At 49.3% G+C, this 22,796-nt stretch overlaps 1 protein-coding gene across 3 annotated transcripts; it reads right to left on the bottom strand.

Moving 5' to 3' along the window:
- Positions 1–3,506: 3,506 nt before the first annotated feature.
- Positions 3,507–21,407, bottom strand: SLC6A1 (solute carrier family 6 member 1). Of its 3 annotated transcripts, XM_004368331.1 has the most exons (14): positions 21,021–21,407; positions 20,018–20,149; positions 19,065–19,165; positions 17,714–17,823; positions 15,704–15,836; positions 12,191–12,325; positions 11,831–11,934; positions 11,412–11,536; positions 9,933–10,045; positions 9,456–9,587; positions 8,432–8,534; positions 7,008–7,108; positions 5,996–6,163; positions 3,507–3,865 (listed from the first exon to the last, which is right to left on the bottom strand). In XM_004368331.1, exons 1-14 carry the CDS (start codon positions 21,256–21,258, stop codon positions 3,761–3,763), a joined length of 1,800 nt encoding a protein of 599 aa, XP_004368388.1. In that variant the 5' UTR covers positions 21,259–21,407; the 3' UTR covers positions 3,507–3,760. The 3 variants fall into 3 exon arrangements, with proteins under 3 accessions (XP_004368388.1, XP_023583864.1, XP_023583815.1); XM_023728096.1 differs by lacking the exon at positions 20,018–20,149 and having other exon boundaries at positions 3,573–3,865; positions 21,211–21,352; XM_023728047.1 differs by lacking the exons at positions 20,018–20,149; positions 21,021–21,407 and adding an exon at positions 19,991–20,000 and having other exon boundaries at positions 3,761–3,865.
- Positions 21,408–22,796: the final 1,389 nt, after the last annotated feature.

Raw genomic sequence — 22,796 nt, 5'->3', positions numbered from 1 at the left:
TCTGGCACCAATTTTCCTCTGAAAAGCAGGGGAGAGAAGCCGGGGCGGGGCCTGGAGAAAGCACCTTAGTGTAGTGTCAGGGAGTAGGGGTGACCATAAAGGAAAGCTTTGTTGCCACCTTTGAACAGTCAGGTGCTCATTTGGCTTTCCTTTAAGTGTGATGTCTAAGTACTGATGCTTCAGGGAAGAAGGGCCAGGAAGAGGTGCAGCCAGCCAGCCACGGCAGGAGAGAGGGAAGGAGAAGAAGCCAACAAAAGCAGTGGGAGAGAGGCAGCTGGAGCACCCCACCCAGGAGGACACTTTTTGAAGTTATCCCTTTGTCTGCTCTCCTGAAGGAAAAACACCATCTGTTCTTGAGATGCCCTTGCCAAATCAGTCGTGTAAGGGTTTGAGAGATTGTCTTTTTCATCTCTGCTTGGCTGACAGTCCTGCCAACCTTCTCCCCCAAGACGGGAAAATAAAACCCTAACCGGCTGCTGTCAGCTTGATTCTGACTCATGGGGACCCCATGTGTGTCAGAGTAGAACTGTGCTCCATAGGCGTTTCAATGGCTGATTTTTTAGATTGCGAGGCCTTTCTTCCAAGGTGCCTCTGCATGGACCGGAACCGCTGACCTTTCGAATAGCAGCCAAGTGTATTACCTGTTTGCACCACACCGGGGCTACCCTCTGCTCATGGTGCACCACAAATGCTATATGCAAAAGGGGCTACACGGAACTACGGTGGGAACAAATGATGCCTGTATCTTCTCTGCGCATGTGCATGCTCCATTGTCCCACCAGACTTCCCTTACTAAACACAAGTTAAAAGATAATATTCTCAAGAATTTCAAGATGGCGACAACAGAGCATGAAATCAAGCCTGGGACCCTTCTAAGCATGGGGCCCTGGGCGACTGCACAGGGTGCACACCTATGAAGCTGTTCTGACTTTTCCCCCAGCTCCTCTGGTGGTCCTGCTTGGGCAGCTGGCTGTGCCCAGAATGTGGCTTCCCAGAATCCTCAGAGAGGATTCTTCTATGTGGAAGACCAGTTGAATTCCTGGCCAATGCACCTCATGCACAGCCATCCATCTGCCACTGAGGCTTGCGCTGTTGCTATGATGCTGAACAAGCTTCAGTGGAGCTTCCAGACTAAGACACACTAGGAAAAAGGGCCTGGCGATCTACTTCTGAAAATCAGCCAGTGAAAACCCTATGGAGCACAATGGTCCAATCCAGTTGTACGTGGGGTTTCCATGAGTCAGGGGCCCACGCCATGACAGCCAACAACAACAACATGTAGCTCAGAGTCATTTTCTATCTTTTCATTCCCAAGACTTTGGAAATTCAACTCTATCTTGCTAGACCTTTGAGCCCAAATCTCTCTCTTCCTGTTGGAAACAAAAAGAAAAGTTGTATATATGTGTTGTTGTTTTGATGAAATAGACCATTGTGCCCCACTCCAAAGAACTGAAAGTCTTGAACTGTATATCATAGAACCTTTATTATTCTTCCTCTAAATTCTTAGAAACTTACATTACACCCGTGCTCTAGTTATAGACATTTAAAATGCATCTTCATTTATAAATATTTTACATTTGGTCCATAGAACAGATAATTTTACTAAATAATACTGTAATTTTTAAAACAGGCTCTGTATATAGTTTGAATATGTATATATTACATATATTTTTTTATATAGAGATAAATTTACTCGGTGTTCTGAGAATAAATCCTTATTGCAAAAAAAAAAAAAAAGCATATATGATAATACAATATCTTTCCCCACTCAGGGCAAATACTAAAAAAATTACACATATTCACAGTTTTCACAGTAATTGTACGACACTTCATATTGTGCTATAGAAGGTACGTTTGGCTTGAAATCAGTGAGAGGATTTCTTGCCAAACATCTCACTTAGAATTGCTTACAGACATGAAATACACTGTGTTTGTCTTAGAACAACTTGGTCTCAGTTTCACACTGAAGAACAAAGAGAAAGAAGATTTTCTGCCCTTATTCTAAAGGAACTCACACGTGGGGTGGGAGGCAGACCATGGGACACAGTGAACGTCTTGTTTTCTTTCTAAACCCTATGATTTCACAAGATGTCTGTATCTGGATCATGGATCCACCAGCTGGCATTTGCGGTGCCTTAGCCATGAGACTATTTTACAGATGACCGCAGGAAAAGGTTTAGGTTTCCTACACAATATCAAAGGGGATTCTATGTGCCACGCATGAGAATAAATGTGCAATGTGTGTGCATTTATATATGTGTACATGTACAGTGTTTTTTTTTTTCTTCTCTACAATAATGTGCTTAATATTCTGAGGGTAATACCTTATTGCAAGAACTGGTATGCTGGTCACTTCTGCATGAGAATGACAAGAGATTAAAAAACCCACAATCACAGTTATTTACCATAGTTATTAAGGATTAGTCACAAAACACAGTTTGTGAGCTAACTAGATAGGAGCTACAGGGCACTACATACGATTTGCTACGTGGGAACCCATCTTCCTGGCAAATGAGAAACGCTGAGTTCCTGGAGATTGCAAGAAACTGTCTTCACTTGATTTGCTGCCACCACTACCACCGTGGAGCCCAGTTCCGGAAAGGAACAAATAACTGCTCCCCAATGAAGCAGTTTTAATCTTGGAAGCACTTTGGGAGGCGGTGGGGTGGGGGTGGGGGGCTTGGGATTAACACTAGCTCCTCAGTTAGTGGGCTGAGTTGATTTTAGTGGCAGTGAGGAGATTTTTGCTGAGGAATTTCAGGGGAGGTATGGAGGCAGCCGCTTGGAATGGGGTGGAAGTGAGGGAGAGAGTTAAAGAGGGAAACCAAAAGATAATTGGCTCCATCTCAACTTGCCGATGGAGCCTTCAACTTGGTGACCTCTGCAGCTATTTTGTGCTCTGTAAAACTGGCCAGCTTAAGGTAAAGTGGGGACCCTGATGAGGGAGTCTCCAGCAGGACCTTAAGTCCCCTAGAATGGCAATAAAAACATCAGTTGTGCTTGTGGCTGTTTTTCCAGCCGGCAAGGCCCCTCAGGAATGACTGCTGTTGGGCTGGTTCCAATTAGTACAGCCTGGGGAGGCACCTGCAGGGAAGCTTAGCTGCAGTGATGCCGGCTTAGTTGGGTAGCAGGGAAAAACACGAAGCTGCACAGATGGCTTGGGAAGCAGATCTGGGAATAGGGCTGAGGTCTTTGGGGGATGTTTTGTCGAGCTGCCTTGGGAAGGAGAAAACCCAATAATGAAAGTGAGACCTATGCTGACTCCCTGTTACTTAAAGTGAGCTCTCCTGGGAAATCCCCATTGTACGAAACGTCCCTGTCATGGGTATGAAGCAGCATTCCGACAGGACTCAACTCCTGCAAAGTCCGAGATAACAGTCATGGGTTTTGGCAGTAAGAGAACAGTCAGGAATACAGCTAAAAACCAGGAGTGCAGCCCGCATCGCGGCAGACTCGCTGGTGGAATGGAAATGACCTACCATGGCACTTACACACTCAGACTTCCAGATGCTTCTGGGGCCCAGATTAAAAAGGTTACCAGCCAGCAGGCTGCCGAAGTCAGTGGAATCTTTGCCCACGGTGGGGCCTACCCAGGGGATTGACTGTCCCTCATCTCCCCTCTCTGCCTGGTAATGGTGTCTGGATTTGCCACTCGAGGTAGGTTGAGATAGATGGTATCTTCAGACATCAAGTGGTGGTCCTGCTCAGCCAGATGGGGGGGCGGGGGTTGAGAGTGTCGGGTACGCACGGCCCCACACCCCTAGATGTAGGCCTCTTTGCTGGCTGAGCCACCGGCCTGGGGCTGCTCCGGACCATTCTCAGGGCGCACGATGTCTTCGCTGGGCTGGATCATGACCTGGATACGCTGTGGGCATATGGGAGGGAAATTCCGACTGGGCTGGTGGGGACTGACAGCTCCGTTCTTCAAGAACAACCTGTCCACTCTGCCGTCACACTACACCCAGACTCTGGCCATATCTCCACACTCCCTCCCAGTCCACGCCATATCTCCTCTCACTCGGATTACTGCAGTAACTCCTAACTGCCCCACCCTCACTTCTATTCTTGCCCTTCCCCCACTTCATTCTATTCTCAATGCAGCAGCCAGAAGGGTTCTGTTAAAGCCAACATCAGATTACATCCTTCTGCTCCTCAAGACTCAACAGTGGCTCCCATTTTCACCAGGAGTAAATGCTAAAGTCCTACAAGGCCCTACATGATTTGGCCCCGTCACCTGTCAGATCTCAATGACGTTCCCCTCCCCTTCACTCCACTCCAGCCGCACTGGCCTCCTCACTGCTCCTCAAACATGCCAGGCATGCTCCTGCCTCAGGGCCTTTGCACTTGCTGGCCCGTCTATCTGGCACATCTTTTCTTCAGAAAGTTAACACACCTCACTCTCTACCTCCTTCTGTCTTTGCTCAAGTGTTACTTTCTCAATAAGACTCCGCCCTGACCCCTAAACCCTCTTCCTACTTTATTTTTCTCCAACATATTTTTCTCAGGGGCACTGGTGGCATAGTGGTTAAGAGCTACAGCAGCTAACCAAAAGGTCGACATTTCAAATCCACCAGCTGCTCCTTGGAAACCCTATGGGGCAGTTCTACTCTGTCCTATCGGGTTGCTATGAGTTGGAATCAATACTTTATTAATTGTTGATCTTCCTCTACTAGAATATACATTCCATGAGGGTGAGATTTTTGCCTGTTGTGTTCAAGGCTATGTCCCCAGCACTGACACACAAAGTAAGTGCTCAATACATATTTACGGAACGGATGAACCCCCGAGAACGTTCTACACACACATCTTCTGCCATCCTGCCCCATCAGATAATGTGCTGTCCTAAAATACACCTTCCCTTTCCCACCACAGGACCTTTGTAGAGGCTGTGTTTCCACTATGCCCCCCACCTCTGCCTGCCCGCAGACACTCTAAGACCTGACCACGTTTTAAGGCTCAGCTTTGGGCCTGCAGTTAGAAGAGAGGGCTGCAAGCCCTGGCTCTGCTAATAACTTGCTGTGTGAGTTGGGAAAGCAGCTTCCCCCCTAGGCTTCTCCATCTGTGAAGGAGGCAGGTGGTCCAGCGCAGCCCACAGCCCACCTTTCCTATGCCGTGGGCACTAGAGCTCCCCCTGCTGGCTCTGAGTAGGTCTGTCAGATACGTCTTGGGAAATAAGGTGGAGAAGCACAGATCTGGGCCCTCCTCAGTGAAGTCTCCTCAGCCTACACTTGCCCCAGCAGTCCTCCTTTACCTGGGCACCTCCAGCACCGCCTTGTTTCACTCAAGACTTGAGTGCAAGTAACAACAAGCCAGTGTAGACTTAGCAGGAGCTGGGAGGGGCCCATGCTGAGGCAGGCTCTGCCTTTCCTTATGGGCAAGACTGTGCTTCTCTTTATCAAGGCCACAAAAGAGATCTAGGGTAAGTCCTCAACAATCTGACCCCAACAAACCATCTGCTCTGAACCCTTAAATGGCTCCCCATTGTCGTCAGGAACATTCTTATTCTGATCTTCAAAGCCCTTCGGGATCTGATCTGAACTTCTTATATTCCTAACCTCATCTCTCATCACTCTCCCCTACACTCCTCCCCACTCTCCCCTCCAGTCACACTCATCTCCCCTCGGTGTATCAAATGCAGTTTATACCTTTGGGCCTTTGAACATGCTCTCCTCCCTTCCAGAAACATTCCTTCTGCTTCCACTTTTAAGTCTGGTTCATCCTCAGGGCTTACCTTAGCTATCTCCCCCTCCAGGAAGCCTTCTCCAATTCTCCTAACCCAGACAGGGCTGAGGGCTCCTCCTGCTGGCCCCCCTAGCTCCCTGACTTACCGCAATTGTGGCTCCTCTAACACTCTATAGTTATTGGCTATTGATTTGTCTGTCCCCTCCAACTAGACTGTGAGCTCCAGGAGGGTAGGGGCCATGCCGGGTACAGAGGGGAAGAGGCCTAGTGATGTAGATGACAGAAAGCTCTGGAGAGCGGAGGAGGGACTTACCTGCTTCAGGGAGCCCTTTAAGGTGAGGAACATGTAGGCCATGTACCCAGGGATGAGGACCATGGAAGACAGGGCCATGAGCCAGCCCACGCCCTGGCCCCACTTGGGGAAAACGTAACTTCCCATGGTGAGAGGAGTCATCTGCACAGCACTGAAAATGAACACACCCTGGTGGGTGGTGGGGAAGGAATGGAGATGGGGGAGCAGTCAGTCACCAGATTGAACAACCAAGTCCCCTCCACTAGACCCTGAGGCCAAGAGGCCCACTGTCTTTCCTCCTGCCCCAAGGCTGGTCCTCACAAGGGCCTGGCATCTTGGGGAATCCCTCACCCAAGGCCACTGCTAGTACATAGGGTGCCTTTGTGCATAAGAGAAAAAGATACCCCCTCTGAGAAGACCAATAGAAAAAGGTGTCCCCTCTTGGAGGACCAATAGAAAAAGGTGCCCACTCTGAGAGGACCAATAGAAAAGGGTGCTCCCTCTGAGAGGACCAAGAGCAAAAGGCTATTCCTCCAAGTTAACCAGCTTCACAAACAGAACAAGGATTGGATGTCAGCCCTACTACCCCATGGACTGGGTGCCCTTATACAGGGCACAACATTTGCAGTGGCCCAGCCCCCACCCCAAGGACCTTGGGCGCCCCTCTTCCAGGCCTGCCCGCAGCTCCCCCTTGTGGGAGAGAATGAGGGACGCTGAGAACGAGAGGCTTCCGAGTGGGAATAGCTTGGGTTTCAGAATCAGGCAGACCTGGTTTGAATCCCACCTCTGCCACTAACGAGCTGGGTGATGCTAGCTGGGTGAGCTTCAGTTTCCTCTGCAGTGAAGTAGGGACAACAATGCCTGTTTCTTGAAGTTTGTGAGGATGATGGTCAACAAATGGTATGGTGTAGTATTACTAAGAACAGGTGCTCTGGGGCCTCTTCTACCTGCCTTTGCCTCCAGAAGTTTCTCCCTGGACCCGAGTCACCCCAGGGCCTGGTCTAACCTTATCCTAAGAGGGTCCTGCCCTTACCGCCACAATGATTGGGGTGAAGAAGGACCAACAGAGTTTCCACCAGATGCAGGGCCTGGAGCCAATCATCTCTTGGATATTGTCATAGAATCGGTTGACACCTGTGACATTCAGAACGAGAGGAAAAGAATGGATGAGCTGTGGGGACTCCAGCTTCAAAACCCAGATCTGCCGCTTTCTTGAAGTATGGCCATGGGCAAGTCAGCTAATCTCTGAGCCTCAGTTTCCTCATCTGTAACATGGGGCTAATACTCCAGGGGTCCTCATTATCTAAGCATTCAATAAGCAAATCCCCACAGCAAGGGGATTGTGTAGGAAAGCAAGTTACCTTAATGTGCAACTATCTACCAACGAAAGGATTCTCACAAAGTGTGTTCCCACTCACATGTCCCTCTCAACTCAATGCTAATCCCAGCCATTCCTTCAAAGGCTCTGTTGGGGAGGGGCAGCTTTTCCCTGCTGATCTGCTGCTATGAACAACTGCGATGGGTTGCAAAGAAGAACTGCAAATCCTGTGGAAAATGCAGGATTTTATGAAGTTCATGAGAATGACATTAGGGAACTGCCTGAATTATGAACAATAATAGATCACTAAGAGAGTAAAGAAGGGAAAATTCTCAAGATGGTGGGACAGCAGGCACATCAAAGAGGATAAACTGAATATCAAGGACTGACAGGGGCCCTGGAGAAAATTTCTTTCAAAACATATGGTCTTGCTGTGATACTCAAATATGAGGTGCAGATTGTCCTTTTTTTTTTTTTTTTTTTTCTATTTTACAGCTGTGTTAAAAAACTTAGGCTACAAAATTGATAAAATTAATTTTTTCTTGATTCTTTGTCCTAAGATAGGACATACTTTTAACTATAGCTCAAATGTCTGTTAAATGTTGTCGTTGTTGTTGGGTGCCGTTGAGTTGCTTTTCAACTCGTAGTGACCCCATGTGACAGAGAAGAACTGCCCCCGTAGGGTTTTCTAGGCTGTAAGTTTTACAGGATCAGATTGCCAGGTCTTTCTCCTGTGGAGCCACTGGGTGGGTTCAAACCACCAACCTTTCAGTTTGCAGCCAAGCACTTAAGCATTGTCTGTTAAATACATAACTTTAAAATATTTTTAATAGTTTTTGGCATCACTTATCTAGACACAATCCCAAACAAACCTTTTTTAATCCCAAAATTTATGACGAAATTTTGTTTCCCATTTTTAGTGAATTTATTTAACTGACTTTTTTACGGTACCTTCTAAACACGGGAATCTCCTGTGCCAACTTCACTGAATTGTTGACAGGGCTAAATAAATCAGTGTATGGAAGGAGTCTGGTGTTCGAGTTGTATTTGTTGAACAATGATAGAAGGACGGATGGGTGGAAGGAAGGCAGAAGGGAAGGAAAGAAGGAAAGAATAAGGGAGGAGGGGTTGGTACTCACCATAAAACCAGGAAATGGAGACACATTCAAAGAACACGAGGAACAGCAGGCTCATGCCACTGGCGGAGTAGTAGTCAAAAAGTTTGAAGACATAGATGCCTCCCTGCAAGAGAGGAGGGGATGAGAGCAGGCCACCTCCCCCCCGCCCCCAAGTGCCCAGTGCATTCAGTTCACAGTCATCATGGGCTTTGGAGTTTCATGAAGTTGGGATTAGGCTACACTGCAGCAAGAGGGCTTGAGGGTAGATTAGAGGAAGCACCAAGGGCTTTGTGACTATGAGAAGCTTTGACTGTCTGGGTGTTGGGGAGAAAAATGTATGAGTGGAAGAGAGAGACTTCCCGTTTCTCATAAGGCTGGAAGGCAGAAAAACGAGTTCATGAGGAGCTAAACTCCAATCCCTGAATACAGCCATCAGAACCATCTTCCCACAACATGTATCAGTCATGAATCTCTCCTGCTTAAAACTTGCCAGTAGCTTAAATAAAACAGTAATATGGCATTTGAGTCATTTACATTTATTGTACAATCCATCAGTTATGTCTATGTCTTCTGATTGGACTTGGAGGGCCTTGATCGCAGAGAGCATTTCTTAATCCAGCACTACATCCCCAGGGCCTGGCGCAGGGCCTGGCACACAGGATGTGCTCATCAATATTGATAGTAAAAGAAAAGTGGGAATAAGAGGAAGGGGCAGTGCCAACCTCAAAGTCCCAACTCCAGCTTAACTCTCTGGCTAATTCTGAGAGACTTTCGAATCTCAGCTCCTGCCTCCCCTCCTCCAGGAGGCACTCCTTGATGCTCTAGGCTGGGTTAGGTCGTGTATTCCCTACCTCTGAACTACAATTTTAGCTGAATGTCTGTGCCACACACCAGCCTGGGACCCCGTCTGATTCACTGCTGTGTACCCAGGGCTTGGCACAGAGATGTTGCTCAATAAAGGGATGGGTGGTGTGACAGGACAGAGCTGAGGAAAGAAGACCCAGGAGGTGGCCCCAGGGCAACACCAGGTGCCGACTGAGCTCACCTGGGTGATGTTAGAGAGGCCAATCAGGTAGGAGACGACACACACAGCAGCAATGAAGAGCTCCCGACAGTTGCGGAGGAGCCTGGGGTACTCGTCCACCAGGGCTGTGATAAAGCCCTCCACAGTGCAGAACTTTAGGGGGGAAAGAGGTCAGGAACCTGCAACAGCCCCTAGCCCACCCCACCCCAAACCTGACCCTCCAGGGGAAGAGAGAAGAGGCCCAGCAGCGTGTGGGCAGTGGGGCCCAGGGAGCCCCAGGATCCAGGCCTGATGCTGCCTCTGAATTGGCTGTGACCTCAGGAAAGTCCCTTTCTCTCTAGGTATCACTTTCCTTATCTGGAAAACGGGGATTTTGGCTGAGCTGTTCCCTGAAGTTCCATCTGGTGGAACATTCTAGGGGTCTGAACCTCTCAGCCACCTTCTTGGGAGCCTAAGGCTGAGGAGAGGGCCCCTCCAGGTGTCAGGCAGGGTCCTCACCTGGCTGTCAATGCCCAGCATCAACAGCATAGAGAAGAAGAGGACAGCCCAGAGGGGCGAGATGGGCAGCTGGGTCACCGCCTCCGGGTACGCCAGGAATGCCAGCCCAGGGCCTATGGAGGGAAAAGCAAAAAGGAGGGGGGAGGTAATGAGCACCTCCAGCCTACCACTCACTCTCTAAGCTTTAGTCCACTGAATTTCACAGCAACCTTTTGAGGTGAGGGTTGTCAGCCCCTTTCCAGATGAGGAAAGAGGCTTGGCGAGGGTTGGACATAGGGGGCAGGCCCAGAGGCAGGAAGACCGGGGAGGTGTGGTAGCCCTCATCCGATGAGGGGCTGGGGTGGCCTGGACCGTGGTGGTGGCAGTGGGGGTGCAGAGAAGTGGCCAGATGAATGGCAGCATGGACAGGTCCAGGTACTGGGCACTGGACGGGGGGGCCCTTTGCTGTGATGGGGAGCACGGGAGGAGAAGGCTTGAGGAAGTCTGCCGTGGACAGGTATGTTTGAGGTGTCTCTGGGGGAATCAAGTGTTCAGGGGAAACCTTGGAGGGAGAAGGAAAGGGTCTGGCTCTGGTAAAGGGGAGACTGGGGGATTTCAGAGAAATGAGATACAGGTTGCCCTTGTAGGGAAGGTTAGAACATCAGTAGAGAAAGTTCCTTTCACGAGATCAAGTCTCCATGGGGGAAGGAGACAAGTCACCTCACCTCCCTGAGCCTCAGGGGCCTGCCTCGCACATAGTGGGTCTAAACCTCAGGGCCCTGCCTCGCACACAGTGGGTCTGAGCCTCAGGGCCCTGCCTCACACATAGTGAGTCTGAGCCTTAGGGCCCTCCTCACACACAGTAGGTCTGAGCCACAGGGGCCTCCTCACAAACAGTGGGTCTGAGCCTCAGGGCCCTGCCTCACACACAGTGGGTCTGAGCCTCCGGGGCCTTCTCACACACCGTGGGTCTGCCACATTCGCTGCTTTTCTGGCTGGGCAGTGAAGTGGGTGGATTGCCAGGGGTTTTCCTAGGGCCTGCGGCCTCTATGATGGTGTGGGGAACAGAGAGGCTACAGCCCACTGTGTGAGAACACAGCTCACTGGGTGAGCAAGTCTGAGTTGGACCAAGGCTTATACTGCAAGGGCAAGACTGAGACTTCTCCCCAAAAAGTCCAGGATGGCACTAGAGGTACCAGCATGGACAGGAAATTAAGAACCAAGACTTAGGAGTTCCACCTCCTTTCTAGATCCAAGACTGTGTGCAAGTTACTTTGGTGAGCCTCAGTTTCCTCATTTATGTAATGCGTATGACAACAGCATCTACCCGTAGTGCTGGGAAGACTCAGTGCTACAGTCCAAGTAAAATGCTCAGTGCACTGGCTGGCACATAGTGAGCGCTCAATACCTGTAAGTCATGGTGGTGATGTTACCGTAAATGCCAGCGCAGTTAGTCCCTCCCTGCCCAGGAGCCCCAGCCCCCAGTGGTGTGGTGCTGACCTGAGGCCGCCACATCAGCAATGGACCTATTGGTGACATGGGCCATGAACCCCACGATGGAGAAGATGACGAATCCTGCGAACATGCTGGTGCACGAGTTGATGCAGCAGACGATGATGGAGTCCCTGGAGAGAGGGATGGGTGAGGTCAGGCAGGGACGCTGGGGCCACAGGGCAGGCATGCCTGAGGAGCAAGGCCAGAGGAAGGCAGAGCCAAGAGGATCAGGGTCAGGGAAGGGGCCGAACTGGAAGGAGTGACCAAGAGGTTAGCTCAGGGACAGATTCAGCTGAGAGGGCAAAGTGCCCAAAGGGAGGCAGAAGGGAGGAGAAAAGCCAGAGAGGGTGTGGCCAAGGAGAGTGTGGCCACAGGGGGCATGGTCTCGAAGGGGTGTGTCCCAGAGGGAAGGTGCTGTCTCCCACCTGTAGACATTGTTATGGAAAGAGTTGTAGCTCCCAAGAGCGATCAAGGATCCCAGACCCAGGCCGTAGGAGAAGAAGATCTGGGTAGCCGCATCCAGCCACACCTGTGGACGGCATTTTCAAAAACAGTCCAAATAAGAATCACAGCAACAGCTTCCCTAGGTCTGTTTACATGGGCTAACCAGCTCTACCTGGCAACAACCCCAGTTTACACAGGAAAAGACTGGCCTCCGACAGGCTCAGGAACTTGTCCTGAGGCCACAAAGCTGGTTAGGGGTGGCTCAAGAGTCAGCTTTGCCCTCACCCCATGCCCGTGCTCTCCAGGACCCGCTACACCCAGGGCCGGACCGGGCGGCTCACCTCGGAGTCCGACAGCTTGCGGAAGTTGGGTGTGATGTAGAAGAGGATGCCCTCCTTGGCCCCGGGCAGTGTCACTCCACGGAAGAACAGGATGATCAGCATGATGTAAGGATACGTGGCGGAGAAGTAGACCACCTGGGAGGACAGCAGGTGACAGGGTCAGCCCCTCCAAAGTGCCCATACTTCCTCTTCCCCCACTTCAACCACATCCACTCTTGTTGCTCTGGGCTTAGTTCCAGTTCTCCTTCCTCCAGGAAGCCTTCCTGGATTTTCCCAGCCTGCTCTAACTGGCCACTTTTCTGAAGTCCCTCCTTGGAATCTGAACCAACCAGTTCAGCAACTGATTTTTCCCTTTTCCCTATCTCCTCCTTTTATTTACACTTGCTAAACTATCCAAGTGATATACGCTGTGATAGAAAAAATTAAAAATTACGTTTATGAGCACACACACACACAATTAAAGTTCCATTTACCAGCCCTGAGAATCTAAGTTACATGAGGGACAAGGGTTGTCTTGTTCACACTCCTAGTGCATACAGCAGTCCATGGTATGTAAAAAAAAAACAAACAAACCAAACCCATTGCCGTCGAGTCAATTCCGACTCATAGCGACCCTATAGGACAGATTAGAACTGCCCCATAGGGTTTCTAAGGAGTGTCTGGTGGAAATGAACTGCCAACCTTTTGATTAGCAGTTGTAGCTCTTAACCACTACGCCACTAGGGTTTCCCCATGGTACACAGTAGACAATAAATGTTGAGTGTTGGAGGAATAAGGTCCCTGGATGGCACAAGCTGTTTGCTATTGGCCTAACCTAAAGTTTGGCAGTTCAAACCCTCCTAGTGGCTCTGCAGAAGAAAGCCCTGTTTTGAACCTACCCAGCAGCTCCATGAAAGAAAGGCCTGGAGAACTGCTTCTATAAAAATTACAGCCAAGAAAACCCTATGTAGCAGTTCTACTCTGTAACACATGGGGTCGCCACGAGTTGGAATCAACTCGACGGCAAAGGGTCTGGGTTTTGTTGTTGCTGTTGGACGAATAAATAAATGCATGAATGTTAACCTTTTAACTTCTTCTTTTGAGACTTTGTATATATGATCACATTTTTTTTTTTTACAAAATGAGGCTCAATATATGTAATTTTGTTACTTTTCATTTTACCTGTTTAAAGTTAAAAATGCACACTATAGTTTTGTTTCCTGTTTTGCTTATTAAACATTGTTTCATTGGCTCATGAAAAATATGACTTTTAATTGTACCAAATAGTCCCTCAGGGGCTCCATCCTTTTTCAGGCACCCTCTACTGTTAACCATTTATGTTGCTTCTAATTTTATGTAAATCTAAATATGCTACATTGGACATCTCTGTATATAAATATTTATCTACAAAATTCTTATACTTTTTGGGGAAAATTTTCTAGAAGTGAAATTACTGAGTACAAAGGAGTAAACTTCTTAAAAGCTACTGATGCATACTGCCTAATTACTTTCCAGCAACTGAACTTCCTCCAGCATTATAGGCGGGTTCATTCACTGCACAGGGGCTGGCACGAAGTATACTCATTTTTGAAAGTATATTTTGCTAAACTGATAAGCGAAAGACTGCAACTGTTGTTTGACATTGCATTTCTTTGCTCACTATTGGAGAGCAATTTTCAGGTTCAAGGACCTCTGTGTCTCAGAGTCTAATGTGGCCCCGTGTCCTGCTGAGCATAGATTGTTTTCTGGGTTAGCTTCATCTGCCCCATTTGACTCTGACCTTCCTTAAGATTAGAACAGGCAGCCACCATCTACTAGAAAACCCAATGTACTTGGAATTAAGACAAGGGAGCTTAAAGCCATCTGGGTCACCTACAAGCTGTGCGACTTTGAGTCAATTTCTTATCCTCTATGAGCCTTGTTTTTTACATCTGGAAAATGGGTACAGTCACCTTTGCTACTCAAGTTGTTTGTATGAAGGCATACAATAGGTTTAATACATGTTGCGTAGGTCTTACACTCCCCCGTGTCCTCCACATTTAGCTTGGAGTGAGGCACACAGTAGTTGCTCAATAAATGTTTGTTGATAAATTGACTGACTACACTCACAAGATGAAATGGCGGGGGGCTCTGCTCTCCCCAAGAAGTGATCAGTCTCCTAATGTAGCAGGAACTCTAGACACCAGCTCAAAATGATTACAATAGATACCATGTATTGTGTGTCAACTATGTACCAGGCATATACTAAACACTGTGTGTGGATTATCCCCTTTGATTTTCGTGACAACCCCGTAAGGTACAATCATCGTGTCCATTAGACAGATGAGGAGACTGAGGCTCAGAGAGTGAAGTGACTTGCTCAAGCACACACAGCTAGGAATTGGGAGACTGAGATTCAAACTCAGCTCTCTCCCTTCCAAAGCGCTTAAACCTTATACTTTTCTGCTTCCTAAAGCTGTGCCCTCCTCCTACCTTTCCCGTCCTGGGGACAGATCAGAGATGTTTTGACACCAGATTGGAGAACCTGGTGGGGTGAAGTTTCCACCAGCTTTTCATCAGCTGTGCCCGTGCCCAAGTGTGAACTCCATTAAGGGTCTGTTTCCCTCTTCTAGAACCTTGCATCAGCCCCCTGCTTCTAGCCATACTCATTTCAAACACCTTCTCAGATGTAAGACCTCAGACAACACAGCTGCTCTCTCTTTAGGCCAGGGCCAGTGAGAGACAGCCATCTTCTGTCCCCAGACTCCTGGGGTGGGGCTTGAAAGGCAGAAGCAGTGGGGACTGAAGCCAATGCCCCCAAGTCTGATCTGTTAACTCCCCAGATGTCCCCAGACTGGACACCCCAGCATGGCATCGCTCAGCACTTGCCAATAATAAAAACAGAAACAATAACAACTCCCTTGCTGTGTGTCAAGTGCTTTACAAGATCATCATCTCATTCGATTCTCATAATAAAACAATAGATAAGCGTAATTATCAGCCCATTTTATAGATGAAGAAACTGAGTTTCAGGGAGGCGAAGTGATTTGCTCAAGGTTACACAGCCAGTACACAGGTGAGTAGGGATCTGGACCCAGGGCTGTTTGAATACAGAGCCTGAATATTTAACCCTTAACCTATCCATCCCTGTTCTTCCTCAAAGGCTGGGATGTAAAGTTTCCGTCTCTGGATTCCCAGCACCTAGGGCAAGTGTGGCACAGAGTGGGTGCTCAGGGCAAGTCTGTTCAGTGGCCCTTGAGCACCATTTGCCCTCTCTTTTGCTCCGTCAGAACCTACTGTGAGCCTAGCAACACTATGCTAAGTGCCTGACAAGCATTATTTCCTTCTATCCTCACAACCACCTTAGGAAGAGGTAATGTTATTATTCCCATTTTATAGGAAAGGAAACTGAGGCACAGAGAGATGAAGGGACCTGCTTAATTCAAGGTCAGATCTTTTTTTGTGAGGTGTGGACTCCTTACTCAGGGCAGAAATCCCTTTGTAGACCCCTCCCAGGTCCAGTGTCCTCCCGTCTCCCCTAAGCACACCCTTTACCTTTCCAGTCCAGCCGACACCCTTCCAGATACAGAAGTACACAAGGATCCAGGCAATGGCCAGGGTGATGGCCAGAGGCCAGCGGATCTGACCCGGCTTATCCAATCCGTCTGTCATCTGATGCATGTTGCGCCTGGTTGAACGACGGAGGAAGGAGAGTCACTGGGGTTGGCAGGAGCTGGAGTGACCTGGAAATGCCCAGGGGTTGGACATGGACGATAATCTCCACTGTGGCTGTGCTAACTGTGATCGCTGTGATTTGAGAGACGGAGGGGGACTACGAGGCCCATTATGCTAATTGGTAGAAAGAGCTGTTTGGGGAAGAGATCAAAGAGAAGAGGACTTCCCACTGCCTTTGTCCAAGCACCATTATTGCTCAGCTGCAGTGCCACAGCTATTTCCTAGGGGACTGCTGCCCTCATCTCTGCTCTGTCCCCTCACCATCCCCAGGGGTCATTCTAAATTGCAAGTCTGATCTTGTAACTCCTGCTTAAAATCAGTTGATAGCTCCCCATTGTTCTCAGAACGAAGCTCAGACACCCAGGCTGACTTTCGGGGCATTCAAGAGCTGGCACCTGCTTCCCTCTCTAGTCTCCCCTCTGACCCCAGCCTCCACCACCAAACTCTCATCAGACTAAGCTACTTGCTATCCACTCGCAGGTACCTTGCTTGCTGTCATCTGCCTCCAAGCCTTCGCACCTGCTCCTACTTCTGCCAATGCCTGTCCTCCTTCAACTTTTTTTGCCCTTAGATGCCACCTCCTCACCTGGGCTGGTCCAGGTGCCTCCTTGGATTCTCACAGCCTCCTGTGTCTCTCTCCCTGCCCCCCCTGACCACCAATCACCTAGTGCCATCACTGCCTGTCTGCTTATCCAAGTCTCTAATCAGACTGGCATGCAGTAGGTGCTCAAGAAATGCCTACTGAGCAGACGGTTGAATGAGAAGCCTGATGGTGTGAGGGGGTCATACATGGGAGACGCTAAAGAGCAGGACCAACCAGAGCAGAATCAGATTTCTGTTTGTAAGGGAACAGTCTAGCCAAGGACGCTTCTCCACAGAGATGGCCTCATGTGTTCTGACCCTCCTGAGAACAGCTCCTCACTGGGGAAACTTCCAGGTTGCTCCCAGACCCTTCAGAGCTGCCCAGCACAGATGCTTCCTTCATGCCACAGGAATTTGGGTTCTAGCACCTCATTTTGTAACATCAATGCCCCCAGAACACAACTTCTATGAAGCACTTCCCTGAAGATACTATTGATAGGGCCTCACCCCTTACACCAACCAGAGCTGCTCCCTTGCCACCCTGTGCTCACTATGGACAGCATGTGTGCAGGGGTGTGCGTGCACGCATGCGCGTGTATGGTGTGTGTCTGTGTATGCGTGGTGTGTGCTGCATGTGTGAGTGTTTTATTCTGAGGGACTCTGGGTTTCTAAGTAGGTTGGCAGGTTTCCAGGATGAATTGGGACTTTGTCGCCCTCTGCTGGCGATACCACTTAGCCACCTGCGCTGGTTGTTTTCCACGTACCCTACAGGTCTGCTCTCTGCTCTCCACCCTGTTCCGCCTGCCCTGTGCCCCGTAGGCTGACCTCTAGATTGCATCACTGGCTCCCTTGCCCTCTGGCCTCTAGTTGGGTCTGATCAACGGGAGGCACTGGCAGGAGGGCGAGAAGAGAGAGAGAGGCCAGGGTATTTATTCTCTCCGCTGGACCAGGGCTTTAGCAGCAGCTGGGCTTCTCCATCGAAGGCCACGGCTTGTAGTATAGTGACCCCCTTCTCTAGTGGCCCCAGCTGTTTCGGAGTTCCAGTACCAGCTCCCTCCCTAACCCCTCCAGGTCTGGAGGGGGAAACAGCTTCACATTCCCTTGTGGCTCCCTTAACTCTGCTCACACATCTGCAATCGCTCCTTCTTCAGACTCTCCCATTACCCTTTTGAGGGTGACTCTCTTCTCCTGCTGGACCCCTGCTGATACGCCCCAGCCCCACGTACTCACGGTTGGGCCTCTACTCACTCCCAGAACTCCACCACGGCGCTGGTCATGTTGGTGGTGTTGACAATGCTGTAGTTGGAGAAACAGCGGTCTGTGTTCCAGGGGTTGTCACACTGCTTCCATGGCAGAGTCTGCAAAGACACAGCCACACAGAGAAGCCTCACTGAGCCCTGGGGATGGGCAACAGTGGTCCCAGCACTCCCATCCACCCACACAGCTCTAGAACCTCCTCGCAGCCAATATCTCACTCCCCTTCCCAGTAGCTCAGGAAGGCAGGTAGTATTGTGATCCCCGTTTTACAGATCAGAGAGGGGAAGCAACTTGCTCAAGATCATACGGCTACTAAGTGTCAGAGCTGAGATTTGAACTCTGACCTCATTTCAAGAACCATGCTTCCAAGATGCACCATAAAATACCACGTGTCCATCCCGGGGCTATTTTCCACCTGGCAAGAGACCCCACCTGTCTGATCCCACCTCCTCATCTACAATGCTGACAACAGCAAACACTTATAGTGCTTACTGCTTGCCAAGCATACTTCTAAGCACCATGCGCATATTTACTCCTTTATCCTCACAACAACCCTGTGAGTTGCTGTTATGGATTAAATTGTGTCCTTCAAAAAGATATGCTGAAATCCTAACCCCCATACCTGCGAATTTGACATGGTTGGAAATAGGGTTTTTTTTTCCTTATCAGTTAAGTCAAATGAGGTCATACCGGGGGAGGGTGAGTCCTAATCCTAACCCCTTTTGAGTCGTGTCTTATAAAAGGGGGGAACAGAGAGGGAAACAGGGTCACACAGAGGGGAGGCACCATATGAAGGTGTATCTACAAGCAGCAAAGGAACATCAAGGATTGCCACCAGAAGCTCGGAGAAAGGCGTGGGACAGCTCCCTTAGAAGGTAACAACAAGGCTGACACCCTGATTTGCATTTTCAGCCTCCAGAACTGTGAGAAAGTAAATTGCGGCTCTTTGAAGTCATTTGTGGTACTCTGTTATGGTTCTAGGAGACTAAGACGGGTGGGTTCATTTTTGTTCCCATTTTGTAAAGGAGGGCACAGAGGCTCAGAGAGGTTACATCTCTTTCCCAAAGCTACACAGCTGGTGTGCGGTAGAGCCGGGATTCAAACCCAGGCAGTCTGGGCCCATATAAAATGGGACTAACAAGACCCCCTTAGAGGGTGTTGTGAGGATTAGATGTTAACCCAAAATACGGTGGCACTCACAGCACTATGGCCGTGTCTGCTTTGGGGAGACAGGGCTACTGTGCTCTCCCCAGAAGAATGCCACAGCAGAATGGCAGTCACTGTGGTTACAGCGGGGATCAAGTGAGCTCCTTTTGGAGGGGATGGGCCAAGGGCTACTCACCATGGTGAAGGAATTGTACAGGTAGTAGATGGCCCAGGAGATGATGACGATGTAGTAGATGTTCAGCCAGAAGGAGAGCACAGCAGCAGCGAGGCCCACACCTGGAGGGGAATACACCATCACAACATTAATAGTCTTGACAATTACTGTCTGATTGGCTATCATTTTTACCAATTCCCTTGATGTCCACGATCTCATTGGACCTTGGAGACAAGCATTCTGGAGGACATAGGCTGAAAGAGAGGCAGTGACTTGCTCAAGGTCACGTCCATCTGGCCAGCAATGGAGCCAGGATTACGTCTGGGCCCAGCACAGGCTGGTGGAGGTGGGGCTGGGGCTTGCCCAGTAGTGTGGGGCTCAGGCACTCAAGGTCATTAACATGATCCTCCACGGGAGTGCCTGCCAGGCTAGGTTCTAGGCATTGAGGGGCAAGCAGAGAAAATCGAACCTAGCCCTTGCTGAGAATGAGCTCACAGGACAGGACAGGGTAGGGGGTCTGGAATGGGCCACTTTTCCCACCTCCACCACCACTGTCCTAATTTCTGGTGACCATCGTCTGTCACCTGGCCCCTTGTAACAGCCTCCACCCTGCTCAGATGTTAACAGAAAGGTTCCCTGTCTCCAGAGGTGCCAAGGGTGTTTGGAAGCCCATGGGCCTGTGGGCAGAAGTGTCATCAGGATCCCAAGGTACCTTCAAACATGGGGGCCAGTGGGCCTACCCTAGAACCTGGGGGCAGTGGGCCTACCCTAGAACCTGGGGGCCAGTGGGCCTACCTTAGAACCTCACCTGTGAACGTGGGGGCTAGCCGACTTACCCTAGAACCTAGGGACCACCAGGCTTACCTTGAACGTGGGGGATAGCAGGCTTACCCTCGAACATGGGGGCCAGTAGGCTTGCCCTCAGGCATGGAGGCCAGCAGACTTACCCTTGAACATGGGGCCAGCAAACTTACCTTTGAACATGGGGGCCAGCTTCCACACCCCCAGCCCCCCGATGGATGTGTACTGGCCTAGGGAGCACTCCAGCAGGAAGAGCGGGACCCCGGCAAAGATGAGTGTCAGGAAGTAGGGGATCAGGAAGGCCCCTGGGGGAAGAGAAGAGATGTTCATGGACTCAAGGCTTTGGAGAAATCCTCCCTCAGAGGGAGAACTAAGTCAGGGTATTCTAGAGTCCCATCCAGGATTTCCTTAGGAAAATAGAATTTTTTAAAAAAACAAAAACAAAACCTGTTGCTGTTGAGTGGATTCTGACTCATAGTGACCCTACAGGACAGAGTAGAACTGCCCCATAGAGTTTCCAAGGAGTGGCTGGTGGATTGAACTGCTGACATTTGGTTAGCCAAATGCTTAACCCCTGTGCCACCAGGGCTCCGATTTCCTTATGTTCTGCCTCAAAGGCAGCACCCAAAGCCAAACTGAGGCCCAAGGAAAGGCTTTGTCAAAATACACCCCTGTTCTTTGCAAAATGAGGAGATGAACTTTCTAGAATTATTAATTGAGGACTACTGCCCTTTGACACCTGAGGTCTCCATGAGTCAGAACTGGCTTGACGGCAATGGGTTTGGTTTTTTAACTCCCCTTTGGAAGAGTCCTTGGGTGGTACAAGCAGTTAAAGCGCTCGCTGCTAACCGAAAGGTTGGAGGTTTGATTCCACCCAGAAGTAACTTGGAAGAAAGGCCTGGTGATCTACTGCTGAAAAGTCAGCCATTGAAAACCCTATAGAGCACAGTTCTTCTATGACACACATGGGATTGCCATGAATTGAAATCAACTCCACATCAACTGAATCATTGCCCTTCGGAAATCCTCTGGGAAAACTGTAAGAAGCAAGAAACAGGGCCTGGTTCTCCCTTTGGATGGGGCCTTTCTCCCTAAGGTCACCTCAGAAAACGCCTAAGTGGGACACTCCTCTGTGGAGTCCAGAACCAGCTGGGAGGTCACCAGGCTGACACCTACCACCGCCATTTTTCCCACAGAGATAGGGGAACCTCCAGACGTTGCCCAGGCCGATGGCATAGCCCACACAGGACATGAGGAAATCGAAACGGCCCTTCCAGGTGTCCCGATCCGGAAGGTCTGCAGCCTTCTTCTGCACCTTGACCACCAAGGTTTTGGGCTTGTCATTGGCCACAGGGACCTCGCTGACCTCGGTGGAGATCTGCCCATCGGCCACCTTGCTGCCGTTTGTTGCCATGTCTCGGAGTCTGGACACAGAGGTCCTGGCGGATGGACGTGTGATGTCAGCCCCGGTCCACGTGGACAGCAGGTTTGCGGCTCAAGGTCACCCTGGGAGAACATAGAGCTGGGTTACAGGACCAGAAGACAGCAGAATCCTGGAATTGCCTTATATTTGCCCGGAAACAACAGAAACAAAATAACTCAGAAACTCAGGGCTCCAGAAGGCATTCAGGTGTTCTGCCTTTCTCCCACCACCCTGTTCCTGGAGGAAGTGGCCTTTTGTTTTCAAACAGTGTGAGGAGGTGATGTGTTGATATTTCCTGGATGAGCCTGAACTCTGTCTGTGCTACATGCCCTCCATTATGTGTCCTGCTTGGAGAAGAAACCTGACTCCATCAAACTTCCAAATCAAAATATTAAGGGCTCCTCATCTTTGAATTTGAGGATGCAAACAGATTTTTCATGCCCTGAGGCCGTAAAAGTCATGGCCAGGGCAAGCAAGGGAGGCGCTTCACCTGGGGCTGAACTGAGCGGTGTCCTGGCTGCACGTGGAGGCTGCAGATGGCAGATGAGCACCGACTCTGGTCCAATCCCCACTTTATTTTTGAGCTGTGTGACTTTGTGCAAAATTCTTAACCTCTGGGCTCTACCCTCCTTTTTTTGTGGTTGCTGTTGAAAATATACACATCAAAACATACACCAATTCAACAATGTCTGCATGTATAATTGTGACATTGATCACATTCCTCATGTTGCATAACCCTTCTTACCCTCCTTTTCTGTGCTGTTCCTCCCCCATTAACATAAACTCACTGCCCCCTAAGTTTTCTATCTAATCTTTTGAGTGGATGCTGTCAATTTGATCTCATATAGATAGTTCTTAAAAGAGCACAATGCTCAAGGCAGACATTCTTCACTAGTTAAGCTGAACTATCATTTGGTTTAAAGACTTCAGGTGATATTTTTGGTTTAAGGTTTAAAGACTATCTCAGGGCAATAGTTTCAGGGGTTCATTCAGCCTCCATGGTTCTGGAAATTCTGTTCTGCATTTTCCCCCTTTTTATCAGGATTCTTCTACAGAATCTTTGATCTAAACGTTCAGTAACGGTAGCCGGGCACCATCCAGTTCTTCCAGTCTCATGGCAAAGGAGGTAGCTGTTCATGAGCTCTCCCTACTTCTAAAATGAGGTTAATAGCATTTGCCTTATTAAGTTATTATGAACAGTAAGTGTGCTTGGCAAATGGTGAGTACAGTTGGTCCTTATTATTCATGCATTCTGTATGTGTAAATTTGCCTACTCACTAAGTACCTCCCAAACCAACATTCACGGTGCTTTCACAGTCATTTGTGGACATGTGCAGAGTGGCAAAAAAATTTAGGTTGCCTGACATGCATGTTCTCAGCTGAGGTTGAACAATGCGATGCTTTGCCTTCTTGTTTCAGCTCTTGTACTGCAAAGAAGTGTTCTTTTTGAGGTTTATTTAGTGCCATATTTTTTGCATTTTTGTGTTTTGTTGGTGGCTTTGCTGTTTAAAATGGCCCCCAAGTATAGT

This window comes from Trichechus manatus, unplaced genomic scaffold (genome assembly GCF_000243295.1).
Source record: "Trichechus manatus latirostris isolate Lorelei unplaced genomic scaffold, TriManLat1.0 scaffold00001, whole genome shotgun sequence".
NCBI classification, from domain to species: Eukaryota; Metazoa; Chordata; class Mammalia; order Sirenia; family Trichechidae; genus Trichechus; species Trichechus manatus.
Note: the sequence above shows the minus strand (reverse complement) of the source record. Positions and strands in the feature narration are given on the sequence as shown.

What these genes read in the sequence shown, in the direction of transcription:
- SLC6A1 (XM_004368331.1), bottom strand. Translation starts at nt 21,258, where the DNA reads ATGGCAACAAACGGCAGCAAGGTGGCCGATGGGCAGATCTCCACCGAG. An exon ending in GCCTCTCTAACATCACCCAG is followed by an intron (nt 8,535 to 9,455) that starts GTGAGCTCAGTC and finishes CCTCTCTTGCAG; the next exon opens with GGAGGCATCTATGTCTTCAA. An exon ending in TCACCCCAATCATTGTGGCG is followed by an intron (nt 6,164 to 7,007) that starts GTAAGGGCAGGA and finishes ACCACCCACCAG; the next exon opens with GGTGTGTTCATTTTCAGTGC.